General features: G+C 41.5%; 1 protein-coding gene and 1 long non-coding RNA gene across 4 annotated transcripts in view; one reads left to right on the top strand and one right to left on the bottom strand.

Annotated features, from left to right (window-relative positions):
- Positions 1–13,752, top strand: part of ADAMTSL1 (ADAMTS like 1) — an 882,039-nt gene that overhangs the window by 735,142 nt on the left and 133,145 nt on the right. For all 3 annotated transcript variants that reach the window (XM_041761627.1, XM_041761624.1, XM_041761625.1), the window contains one exon: positions 11,434–11,613. In XM_041761627.1, coding sequence (XP_041617561.1) covers positions 11,434–11,613 — 180 coding nt within the window. The remainder of the gene's footprint in view (positions 1–11,433; positions 11,614–13,752) is intronic.
- LOC121494769 overlaps positions 10,853–13,752 on the bottom strand; it is a 150,591-nt gene continuing 147,691 nt past the window's right edge. Inside the window, exons 3-4 of the long non-coding RNA XR_005988865.1 lie at positions 11,393–11,561; positions 10,853–11,071 (exon numbers count right to left, since the gene is read on the bottom strand). This is a non-coding gene — a long non-coding RNA (uncharacterized LOC121494769). The remainder of the gene's footprint in view (positions 11,072–11,392; positions 11,562–13,752) is intronic.

Here is a 13,752-nt window from a genome sequence, read left to right as displayed (position 1 = left end):
AATACAGTCTCAAATGCTTCATTCAAAGGAAGGCATCACAACCTGGTGAACATTGGCTTTTGAGAGGAGAAACTCCTCCTCCTTGCTCTTGGAATCCTGGGTTACCACTGACCTCTTTTCTTCCTGGAAAAAATAAAAAGCACAAATGACATGAATTGCCAGATAGAAATGCAACCTCTTCTGTCTTTTGCAAGAGCATTTGCCTGACAAATGACAAGTAGCCAATATTTACACATTCTTCAGGTCTGGAGAGGACTAGCATGCAGTCCAGGTATATATGTTAAAATTTTATTTTAGAAATAAGTAGAAACAAAACAAAAATCTAATTCTAGCTTTGGCTTAGAGGGCCTTCTTTATTTCAGCTACCACTTTACACTGCATCCCTTGGTTTTTATCTCTGATCTTGTGTGAATGACTCATTTATCTTTATCAATTTAGCTTTAGTACCTTGTTGGTTTGTGTTTACTTGAATTTTGAAGCATATAGTTAGTGCATAGGTATCCTGATCTTCTCAGATTTATTAAACACACTCATCATCATCATCATCATCATCATCATCATCATCATCTCTGGTGTGGGCTATGTATTACTTTATATACACCTCACCAGGGATCATATCCCTCTGGTGTGTTACAGGACCATGACTAAGAACGATTGTTATATATGCCATAAGTCAATCTGAGCCACTGATCATGACAGTATTCTGCTGGAATTTTTTCAGTGACATTCTGTTGCCATATAATAAAACCAAATTGCTTAGTCAGGCCTTCGTTCCCCTGTACATCTGCTCCTGCCCATCTTCCACCCTGCTCTCTCACCCCTGCATGTACAGTCCTGTCTGCCTGTGCTTCTCCCTGCCCACAGGCATTCCCTTCCCCTCTGTCAAATTGGGTGGGAGTCGCACCTCTTCTACCAGGACTCTTCCACTGTCCTCCTACACTGAAGCCACATGGTATCCCTGGTCAGTGCTGCTCAGTGAACAGTCACATACTACCCTTCCTAGGCAGGCACTTTCTCATGACTTCTGAATTAAACCATAAGGTCAGTGAGATGGAGACCAAGTCTCAGTGAGACCCCATAACATCAGAGCAGGTATGTAAAGCATAGCACATGGTGCTGGCAAGTTGCATGACAAGTCTGCCAGTCTATTTATTGAGAACCTGCCCCATTTCAAGACCGCCTCATTTTAATAAGAGCAGTACTTACTATGTTTCAAACACAGTTCTAGGTACTTTACATATTTAACTCATTTAATCCTCTATGAGACCATTCCTACTATCCTATGTGACCATCCTACCGCTCTCCCCATTCCACATATGAGGGTCATAGAGCACTGTGAAGTTCACAGGAATTCCATTGTCAGATAGCAGAGCTCTTTCCCACATTTTTGTCTTTTAATCTCTACAGCAACCCTGCAAAGACACTCAGAGAGGTTGTCCTTGCCCCAGGTCACATAGCCAATAAAAAGCAAAGGGGGCCTATAAGTTTCAAAACCCATTATCTTTTCCACTCTGCGATTCAGCTTCCCTAAGACTTTTTTACCAGTTGCTTGAAAGTATTAAATTGTGAGGAAATCTGACACCAGCCCTAAAGTCAGGAGTTTACATAAAAGTCATTCTTTGTTGCCTTATCCGGGGCAGTTAATCTGTGCATGTTTCCTGTTGCTCCTATAACAAATTACCACACATTTTAGTGGCTTAATACAACAAGAATTTACTATCTTATAGCTTTGGAGGTCAGAAGTCTGAAATCAGTTTTACTTGTCTAAAATCAAGGGGTTGGCAGGCCCAAGTTCCTTCTGGAGGCTCTAGGGGAGAATCTGTTACCTTGCTTCTTCCAGCTTCTAGAGGCTGCTTGCTTCCTTGGCTCATGGCCCCATCTTCCATCATCAAAGCACTTCACTCCAACCCCTGATTCTCTCTGACTCTGATCCTCCTTCTTTCCTCTTAGAAGGAACATTGTGACAACACTGAGCCCACCTGGATAATCTAGGTAATCTCCCCCATCTCTACATGCTTAATAACGTCTGCTAAATTGCTTTTACCGTGTAAGAAAACATATCACAGTTTCCAGAGATTCTGATACAGATATCATTGCTCAGCCTACTACAGTCTGGACATAGATTGTGGACTAAGCATTAGTCTTTATTGGCATAAGATCCTTGAGATTAAAATCTGCCTTCTACTACTACTCTACTCACCACTATCTGTAAGCTTCGTATGCATCAGTCTCTATTAATTTTCATTCTAGAAAATAAATGAAAAGAGAAACAAGAGGAAAAGAGATAGATGCTCAAAGGGTTAACTGAAATGAATTAGGGAGTCCACTCTGAAGCATAATTTATATTTCTCTGTATTATGCATGTTTTATGATCAGAATTGTGTCCACCCAACTGTACACACATATTGCACACATCTGTGCAGAGAAACAATCACCATGGTCCTTATTTTCTCCTTTGCTTAATACTGAATATGTGGCCATTTCCTTATAATTTTTTTCTAAATCAGGGTTACAATACAAAATGCCTATAGTTTAGTTGTATAGGCTAAACTATAGCCTATTCAGAAAAAAATGAGAATTCATTTTTTTCATTTTTTAGATTTAAACACACACACAGAAAAGAATGATTTTGGTCTGGATTCGAGGGCTGAAGATTGGCAGAAATAATCAATTGAGTCATCAGTTTTGTTACATTCCAGTGACTAAAATATAAATCCTCATAATTTAGAAACCATGCTTATTTAACATGTTGTATCCAAGGAGGAAAAAAAAAACTACTAGGATGTTTATCTCATTTTTAGTAGTGTGTTTTGTAAGGAAATGGACACTTGATCCTACCTTTAGAACCAACAATAAATGTAAGCAAAACAGAGATTAGAAGTAAAATTTCACATGTGCAGTGTTTTCATTTTTACTTATTAGCAGAACGCTCTTTGTAATAATTGCCCTGGATTTTAGTGAGTGTGTAGCCGTATGTTTCACAGAGTAACAGGAAAATTAAGCCCAGAAGATACACTATACTTTCAGGGTGAGGAAGCTCAGTTGATATTAGATGAACAAGGTAATTCTAATCCATAAAATGGTCAAGGTAAAAATTTTGTTCTCATTGAATCATTTTGAGTGAGATTCCAGTCCTCATGTTCTTTGTTTCTCTGAGCCCTAATTGACTGGGGCTCAGTGTGACCTCTGTTGTATACCAAGCACTGTCTCGAACTGCCTTTTGATCTTCTCAGTCTCACATATCACAAAATTACCTCAAATTCCAAAGATCTGATACAGAATTCAAAACACAGCTACCCACCACCCTTGCCAGCAGACCCAGTCTTCCTTCCTGGGTCACACCACCTTCTAGCATGTTCTCTAGTCCACGGCAAACCAAACCATTACAAAGAGCCTTTTACTTGGTGTCCCTGCATTATCTTATTTCTCATCCTTTGTGTCCCAACTTGGTATCAGTGGTTCTTTACTACAGGCCCTCTGTTGAACCTTTAAAATATTTATGAATGCTGAGGGCCCCCAAATAGATGGTATGGAGTGTTATTTGGACTCACTGGACCAGGAAACCTTTTCTCCTTGGTACACCAATTAATATCTCACAAGGCTGTACTCTTTAGAACCCATCAGCCTTCATAGCCTGAATCATTTTCTACAAATTGGATCATGTTACCCTCTACTGTAAAATCTTTAATGACACCCTATGGTCTTGAGATTTTGTCCAAATATACCCAAGGCCCTTCACTATGTTCCCCTCACCTGGCTTCTCAGTCTGGTTTCCTGACTGCAGCTTCCCCATGAACTCTGTGCTCCACCTTTTCAGGTCTCCTCAAAGATGCCATGTTCCTTCACACCATGAAGGGTCTGTGCACGCACAATGTGACTCTGCCAGCACTCCTTATCTCCCTGGCCAACCCCTCATGTGTCCCCTCTGTAGAGCCTTCCCCAATTTTCCATGAAGACTTTAGTTATCTCTCCTCTGTATTCCCTCTTTTGTAAAACTGATCACATTCAACAATAATTTTTTCTCCCTCACTGGACTGCAAATACATGAAGCTTAGTGTAACCAGTTTTTGGTTATCCTACACTCCCAGCACCTAATATGGTGCCTGGCACTAGGAAGTACTCAGTAAGTGTTTGATGAAAGAATGAATGAGTGGACGAAGAAAGGAATGTAATGAGTTAGAAACTACAGGCAGAGTACATTATGTTGAAACTAGGAAGCTGACCTTAGAAAGAACATAAACATTACTTTGTGTTAGGGCTTAATAACATGACTAAAGGGACCACGGAAATGAACTCACCTCTCCGTAAATGGAGCTACATGAAGTCAAAGGTGTCAATATAGGCAGAATTTATTAGTGTGCTGATCATGGGAAAATCTTTAAAAATACAAGACACTTAGGCCACTGTAATTTTATATAGAAACATAACTTTTAGGGCCACCTGAGTGGCTCAGTTGAGTAATCATCCAACTCTTGGTTTTGTTTAGGTCATGATCTCAGAGTCTTGAGATCAAGCCTCAGGTGGGAATCCATACTCAGCACAGAGTCAGCTTGGGATTCTCTCTCCCTCTCTCTTGCCCCTCCCCTCCTCAAAAGAATAAATGAACCATTAAAAAAAAAAAAGAAACATAACTTATAAGTTCTCCCCTCATTGTATATTTTTTACTTTTTTATAAAACTAATGAACCTATGGCCATAAATTGTGAAACACATATGGCAGCAAAGATAAGCAACATAAGTACTATTTTTTTGTTCTGTACTTTATTTATGGCACATATTTAAAAATAATTCCCCTTACTAGAGATCTACCTCTTCATACCACAATATTATTTTAAATGATTCATAAAAGCAAACATTTTTCATTTAGTTTTATTAAATTTATCTTGCTGTTCTATTTTTAAAATTTTCTTTGCATTCTGCTTCTCACTTCAGAACTATCAGCCTCGTCAGGTAATCCCAACATGTTTACAAAGTTGTCACAGACTTCAGAAACTTTAATAATTTGAAATTTTATCTATGGTTTTTAAATTTTTCTAAGAACACCTTTTCGGCACTGTAAACACACCAAGGAAATTTTTTGAGCCAAGATGGACTAGTGTTTAAGAGCAAAATCCCTGACAATATTAACTTAGCTAGATAGTTGTCTACCATATGTAGACGTGGAAGGTCACAGCACCCAGCAGAGTACACGCAGCATCTGGCTAAAACCCCCATTGCTGACTTACTTAGAAGCAGCTTCTGGTTAACGATAAAACAGTTCGATAAAAGGTATATGTTCAGCCCATCAGCGGGCTGTTTGTGTCACGTCTTTTAAACATCTGGATTTTTGGATCTTTTGTTCATCTAATCATCAATTCAACAAACGTTTATGAAGTGCATGCTCTTTGCCAGATGCTACACTAGGCACTAGGGAATAGAAGGATGATGTGCATTCCCTTTCCTCAAAAGATGCATAATCCTGTGTGCATGCAGGGAGGTGGGAAGTGGGGGGGGAGGTGCGTGGGGGCGGGGGGGGGGTGCTGGCAGGCACATAAACAACTAGCCCTTATAGGAGACTCTTAGTACCCTTCCAGGTTAAGGCAGAGTAGGAGGTGACTCATTCTTTGAGCCTTTGAACTGGGCCTTCAAAGGTATCTTAAAAGCTTCTGGATAGGCAAAGAAGCAAAGGGCATTGCTCACAGAATGAACAACGTGGTCACAGGCCTGAGCAGAGAAGGCATCTGTGCGCCCAGGGAAGGGCAAATTGTCCCATGGCAGGCCAGCAAAGAACATGACTGAGCTGAGCTGCCAAGTGTAAGGGCTCTCAAGGGCATTCTCAGGAGTCTGAGCCTTATAACCTCCAGGGTGTTGAGAATTTCCTAAAAGTTTTCTGTGTAGATCAAATTCCCAAACAACAAGCTGATGTTCTTTATATTTTCTCGTAGCTGCTTTGTCACCATATTGTCACAGACTTGCACACAGCACTGATGGGAATCACCTGAGGGTCTGTCCCTTAAATTGCAATGCTATCTGCAAAATGATGACCCAGCTAGGTTATGTTTCATGAGTGGTCACCCTCTATAGCACAATTTTATTACATCTCCACCCTTAAAATAAGACCAATTGTTTTTGCCATAGATTTCCTCAGTGTGAAAGAGAGAGAAAAATCACCTGCATTTCTCCTTATTGTCACATTGACCAAAAGGCTCTACCTGAGTGGATTGGATCAGAGAGCTCTTCTAGTGCACCTATCTGTCTGTTTGGGAAGCATTTATTCAAATTGAATGGAAGCCCATGTGCCTTCTTAGATATTTAGGGAAAGAAGACTTTAGCCATCAAGCATTGAAGAGATCTGTAGTCCTACATATCCAACATCACTAGTGAAGTGCCTAAAATGTCAGTCACCAGATGACAGAAACTTCAAGAGCATGTTCTTTATGCCTCACAGACTCAATAGGACTCATGGGGAATTCGATTGTGAATTATAATCAAAGAAGTAGAAGAAAAGTGTTTTGATGTAATGTTGAGGTTTAGGCGATAATGATATTATGAATCAGCTATTACTTCTCTCAAAGAAAAATACACTGCATTTTCACTACAGTGTAGACACCATACCTAAAGTCTCATTCCTCCAGCATCAGTTATAAAATGTCACTCTACTGTTTAACTTATACACAATTACATTTTTACTAGGAAAAAAATCATTAATTAAAAAAAAATGGGGGCAGCCTGGGTGGCTCAGCAGTTTAGTGCCTGCCTTGGCCCAGGGCATGATCCTGGAGACCCGGGATGGAGTCCCATGTCGGGCTTCTTGCTTGGAGCCTGCTTCTCCCTCTGCCTGTGTCTCTGCCTCCCTCTCTCTCTCTCTCTCTCTCTCTCTCTCTCTCTCTCCCTCATGAATAAATAAATAAAATATTTTTTTAAAATAATATATTTTTTTTAATGGAGAGAGTGTGGAAGAAAACTAGAGATGGAGACAACCAATCCTAAGGTCTCTTATTTGAGATGTAACTATCACAGTGGGGCAAGTTTGGGGCTTTGTTTTTTGGTTTTGGGTTTTTTTTTTTTTAATTTTATTTAAATTCAATTTGCCCACATAGAGTATAACACCCAGTGCTCATCTCATCACGTGCCCTCCTCAGTGCCCATCACCCAATTACCCCATTCCCCCCACCGACCTCCCCTTCTGCAACCTTTAGTTTGTCTCCCAGAGTTAGGAGTCTCTCATGGTTTCTCTTCTTTTCCATAATTTTTCCCTGAGGGAAAGTTTTGAATGCAATTCTAAAACATTAATATGAGCAACAAGAACCAAAATTCCTTCCTGCATAGAGTTAATAGGATAATGGATGATAATTTTCAAAGAGATGAAAGCTATTTAAAAGAGCTATTTAAAAATAATAAACAAAAAGAGGTTAATAGAATAGAGACTGTTTGGCCATTCTAGCGAGGTGGTTGAGGATACAATCTCCATGCAGGTAAGAATGAAATTAAACCTGAATAATTAGAAACACTCAGCCATGTGAAGAGTAAGAGGAGAGTGGGGCTGGGTGGAGAGAAGAACAAGTGCAAAGGTCCTGTGGGAGAAACAAGCTTGGCATGTGGGAGGAACAACACATACACAACACACACAAAACCAGTGTGGCTGAAATATGCAGGGAAAAGGGAGAATTGTATGAGATGAAATTGCAGAGGTGTGTCAGGTTCCTCTTGTTCAGTGCTAGAACCAAGAATCTAGAACCATGCTTGGTACTAAAGAAATTTCTGTCAAATGAATAAATGAAGTTAAAATTTGAGACAGGCTGTCTCAAAAGTTCCTTCAGGGCAGGAACCAGAACATTTAAGGCTTTGGAGGTCAGGGTTAAAAGAGTTTGGATTTTATTCTAATCACAAGGAAAAGCCATGGGAATTATATGATCTGATTTGAAAACATCATTCTTGCTTCTGTGTGGAGAGTAGACTTTAGATATGCTGAATATCTTCCACGGCTCTTGTAGATCCATCTTACCTTCTCCATCTGTGTCTCAGGAGGCTGACCTGTATAGACTCCACTTTCTGGCTTCTAGTTGTGTTGAACCAATGGTATTTTCAGCAGGCTGTCAGAAGGAGAGCAGCTGTCTTCAAGTTGAGTACACCATCCATATCCTGCTAGGACCTAACTGAGAAAATTAGAGACTGGTTAGGAGGCTTTGTGGTAGTCTAAGCAAAGATGATGATATCATAATTTATTATTTGTTGTGGAGGTAAAGCTTATTTATTTTGGAGGGATATCTGAAAGTATTTGCTCACAGATTGAGTGTTAGGGAAGAGATGGCAAGAAAAAGGAAACACTCAAGATGTTTCCTACCGAATTCAGACATTTCTGTCCTGAATATGGAGCCATCAAATAAAGGGGGAAGGCTGAGAGGAGAGAAGATTTGGGGCAAGGCCAGAAGGGCAAGATCACAGGTTCCATTTTGGACATATTTAGGTCAAGATGCCTGTTTGCATTTAAGTGGACATATTGAGTAAGCAAAGGGGAGAAGTCAGAGCTTAAGATTTAAATTTTTGACTCACCAGGACAAGCTTTGTTTTTTTTCTAGACAGTACAATTTGAACAAAATTACATTAAGTTCATGGAAGAATTTTAATAATTCATAGAATGGAAAGAATCGTGGAAAACACAGTCCCCAAGTTTGGCAGATTTTAGGAATCAGTAATGCACATGGTTAGTTGTATAATTATAAAAGAGTCCTGAAGAAAGGCTGAACAGTAAAGTTATAACTAATCTGATGATAGAATAACTGGATGGTTGGAAGTGAGGATTCAATAAAAAGACAAGAAGGCTAAACCTAAGAAGTCATGCAAAAGACTATAAAACCAAATTGAAACCTTTAGCTGTCCATATAACAAGAAGGCATATTTTAAGTATATGGAACTCTTAGCCACCAATTTAAATTTCCCCTAACCACCAACTTCAATTCCACAAATATTGATGATTTACACTCGCAGAAGGCACTGTGCTAGGCAGTGTGGGTACAAAACTCATTGCAGAAGTAAAATCTTTGAGACCTTATTGAAGTGCTACTAAATGGGGGCTAAAATTAAGTTTTGCTTCTGTAAAAAATGAAAAGGCCAGGGAGTCATCACAGTGAGCCAGAGAAGCCAAAGGCCTGGCCCACTCACAGCTTGAAGCATTAGCTCTGAGGCTGTAGATTTTTCCTCAAATAAGGCTAAACAGCAAGCTAGACCAGTCCTTGGAAGGAACTTTTTGGATCTGTGATGAGTCACAACTGGCTGAAGACCACCTTCTTCAGTCTACATACACACTCAGCTTCATGGCATAGCCTAGAAGCTGTGTTCAAATGTAGCCTGTTGGCTCTGAAGTCAAAAGGTCTAGGGAGAACACATTTTCAGGGCCACCACAGTGCCCAGATGAACTATTTGAGAATGTTGGTCCCCAACCTGAAACATGGACATGCTCCTGACCATCAGAGATAGTCACAGAGTGGAGGCTGAGGATTAGAATTGCAAATTCGCATTGCAAAGCACCACCCCTCCAGTGGAGGAGAGACTGAGACCAGGTTCTGGCAGGCTGGTGCTTAGGGGGCCTGGGGCTCTCAGCAGGAGGCAGCAGCAGAATACTCTCCCACTGCAAAGGGAGAGGAGCTCCTATAGCCACAGGAAAGAGAAGCTGTGCTTGGGCTCCCTCTCCAACTGGATGGGCCACCCCAGCTCCAGAGCAGGTGCTCCATAGGAGGTGGGGGAATGTTGCATATAATGGAAGTCTACTGGTTTCTGCCCCTGAGTGGCCTTAATTGAATCACTTCTTTCCAGCTTCAGCTTCTTTATTTGTAAAGTGGGGCTAAAATCTACCTCCCAGAATTTCTGATTTAATGGATCTGAGATGGGATCCATCTAGGCTTCAGTAATTTTAAAAGCTCCCAAGTGATTTTAAAGTGCATCCAGGATGGGAACACAAAAAGAAAGTGACAGTTGGATCACAGCAGCATTCTGACCACACTCAAGGACACTACATCACCATCCTAACCTTGACCATGAGCACAAATCCCTCTTGCAGTCCAAGTAAGCCCACTGAGCACAGACACCTCTGAGAGACCACTGCTAGAGCAGGAGCTACTCCTTCAGCAAAAACTTTCAGGTTTGTATACCCAGCACTAACCTCCCAGTGAACCCAAGGGCAGCAGGTGGAAAAAAGAGGACCATTCTGGAAGAAAGCAGAGCACACTCTAGAATGTTGACAGTAAAGTATCCCCAGCACAGAGTAGTCATCAATTGCTGATCTAAAAATGACTAAAGTTTAGATCCGACTAAAAATAACAGAAAACCCAATGACTTAAATAAGATAGAAAAGTATTTCTCACTTGTATAAGCCCAGATTATCCAGGGTCCATGTGGTAGCTTCACAGTCGGGAAGATAGGCTACTTCCATTTGTTTGCCTATCACTCTCCAAGACGGGAGGTTAAATTTTAGACTTCATGTTCATATTCCAGCCAGCAAGGAGGAGAAAGGGACAGGGTGGGGGTGGGGTGTCACACACTCATTTTGTGGTCATTTCCCTGAAACGGCACACCACCTTCCATGTATATCCCACTGGCCAGCTCTTAGGCACAAGGCCAGGTGCACCTTCAGAGCAGATTGACAAATATAGTCTGTATGCTGGAAAGTCATGTGCCCAACTAGAAATTGGGGGTTCCTTTGCTACTGCAAGGGAGGGGACTACTGGGACAACAGCCAACAGTCTATGCCTGAAATCGCCTCCCTTGCTCCTCATGCAACTGGATTATAACTATTCAGTTACATGTAAATAGTGTGTTTGACTGGAATCCCACTGAAAACCACTGAAATAAGACTATTTTCCTGCATCCCAAATTCCAGTGACTCTAGTTCCCACTGCCCTGAGAAATCACCAGTCCTACAAGAAAAGTGTTCCAGGGGAGTTCTTCAGGAAACCAGGCCTTACCTCTAATGTGCTTCCTCCAGTAGTGAGGCAGAATGGATGTTTACACGTGGAGAGAAAGTCTTGCCTTCTGTGCAGATTAATTCCTGCAGATTTACACTGATGGCAGGCGCTCTCTCCTATTCCTTCTGGAGGCTGAACAGATTACTTTCACTGGGTCGTAAATATGTTTAACACCCTATTATACTAACCTTTTAAACCAGTTGTCTTGGGTGGCTGCAAATATAGTTTAGGAACAACTTTCTATGATTTAAAGGCCCTTGAAATTCCTGGATGCTCTAGTTAAATACTTGAAATTAAGATTGGAGGGTGTAGATCTTGTGACAAACTTCATTTCAAAGAAAGGAAGCAAAATCCTTTGGGTTGATTCTTAGTTTTCTTCTTCTTCTTTTGTTGTTCCCCCCCCCCACTCTTTTCTCACCCAAGGCTAAGATAAGAACTGGCAGACAAACATACCACTGTCCTACGTTTAGATGGACTTTTTATTCCTTCCCCAGTGTTCCAGGACCTGTGGAGGGGGCATCCAGAAGCGTGAGGTTCTTTGCAAACAGCGCATGGCTGATGGCAGCTTCCTGGAGCTTCCTGAGACCTTCTGTTCAGCCTCTAAACTGGCCTCCCAGCAAGCCTGCAAGAAAGATGACTGTCCCAGCGAGTGGCTCCTCTCTGACTGGACAGAGGTACGTATGTATGCTCCTTGGAAGGAGATCATAAAAGAAGCATAAGGAAGAAGAGGAGGTACCCCAAATTTACACAAACAGAAGATGAGAACAGAACAAAATAATCCTCCTAGCATTTCAGAACTGTATTTTTGTAACCATTTATCCCATAATGTGCAACCAGCTTTTAACTAGGCTGCGGGGACCTGAAGTAAGCAGCCAGCCATTACTCAACAATCAGAAGCATGGAATTGTAAACAGGTTCCTCATGGAACAAAACCTAGCTTTGTCTGGCCCAGAATTCCTGTCAGAAGACTGTGTTGTTCTACCTTTATCCCCACACCCACCTTTCCGACCTCCCGGCACCTCCTCCTCCCAGATGTTTCTAGTCTCTACTCAGGATGGGCAAAGCCTCTCTCATTATTCCCTTCCAAGTTACTGGACAATAAGGAACATGATTTATTAAGAAAAGAAGGCCAGGGAAATCCTGCCTCTTTACTGTCAGTTTCCTGGCTCCAGGACATTAACAACTTCCCAGCAAGAGAACTTGATTTCCCCTGCTGCTTGCATTTGGGGGGATGATTACATCAGCATCCACCATTCCTGACTTACCTCATAAGTTAGGATATACCCCCAACTCACTTACTTTTCTAAATAATTCCTACTCTAACACTAGCCTGAATTAAGTCATTTACACCTAGCTTTGACTTGTTCTCAGCCCCTATACCACTACTGTGAATTGTGTACAACTCCCCCAGCTTCATAGGCATGTGTGTCTTCCATAAAGAAGTCCCCCTAAAAGTATTGCCTCATATGCAGATTTAGCCAAGAACAGAATCGCCAGGCCTGAAGTGAAAATCTTGGTGTAAAAAGCAGATTCAAGACCCTGTCCTTTCTTGCATTTAACCACTTGCACTGGGCTTGCTGATCCCATTGCCTTCTTGGTATCGTGTGCATATGTGTATGTTCTATGTATTCTATGTATTCAACAGGATGGGGCTTCTGGGGTTGAAACACTTCACAAGGACGCTTGCTTCCACAGAGGGAAAAGCTGCCTCTGAAGATTAAGAGGCCACCTCTTTCAACCTGGGTTCTTAGAATTCTTGCACTTTATCTAGAGATTTATAGATATAAAGTTCACTCAGGTGGTGTTTACTAAGGGCATCGCAAGAATGAGGTAACCTACTTCACCACAGGTTTTATATTTGGCAATAAAATTGCCTTCTGGTGCCTCACCCCAAATGTCCCAGAAGAGAAATAGGTATGATTTTTTTTTTAATTTTAAGAACAATTGTCTTTCAGTAGGATAAAGGATTAAAAGCATGTAAAATAAGTGTGTGTGTGTGTGTGTGTGTGTGCACATGTGCATGAACATGTAAGTGCCAGTTTTTCCATGGAATGTTGATTTGAGGTGTGGTGTTATGTAAGAAAAATCATAACAGAACTAACCATGTAGGACAGTGCACTGAAGTAAGTGGCTCTAGATGAAGACTTCCTTCCAGGGGCACATTGTAAAAGGTGTCCTTCTACGAATTCTGTCGGTGATAGTTGTCCTGAGTGGAATGCTGAGGAAGGGACTTGTGCGTATTATCATGGACCTGCCATGTTCCTGGAGTTTGTGGCCTCTAAGCACATGGGACACAGAGAATTCAGAAAAAAATTCTTTCAGGCCTGCAGATTTGAGGCACGGCCCCTTGTTTTTAGGCTCTAAGGAAAGGCGACTGCTCAAGTGAGGTGCTCTGAGTCCCTTTAAGTATCACAGACCTTTGGAACCCTGCCGTGTGTGCTCAGGAGTTGGACTCATAGAGGCACTTGGGTGGCTCAGTTGGTTAAGCATCTGACTCTTGATTTCAGCCCAGGTCATGATCTCAGGGTCGTGAGATTGAGCCCCATGTGGAGCCCTGCACCAGATGTGAAGTCTGCTTAAAATTGTCTCTCTCCCTCTCCCTCTGCCTTTCAAGTGTGCACTCTCTCTCTCAAAAAAAAAAAAAAAGAGAGAGAGAGAGAGAGAGAGACTCAAAGGCAAATTTAGGTTCTCATCCCGACTCTGCTACTTACTGGCTCTCTAACCTTGGGCTAGTTATTTAACCTGTCTGAGCCTCACTTTGTGTATCTGAATATTGGAGATAATAATGTCCACTCATATGGTTTTTGAGAGGA

The sequence above is a fragment of the Vulpes lagopus genome, chromosome 7 (genome assembly GCF_018345385.1).
Source record: "Vulpes lagopus strain Blue_001 chromosome 7, ASM1834538v1, whole genome shotgun sequence".
NCBI classification, from domain to species: domain Eukaryota; kingdom Metazoa; phylum Chordata; class Mammalia; order Carnivora; family Canidae; genus Vulpes; species Vulpes lagopus.
The sequence above is the reverse complement of the archived record's forward strand: the minus strand, read 5'-3'. Positions and strand labels throughout refer to the sequence as shown.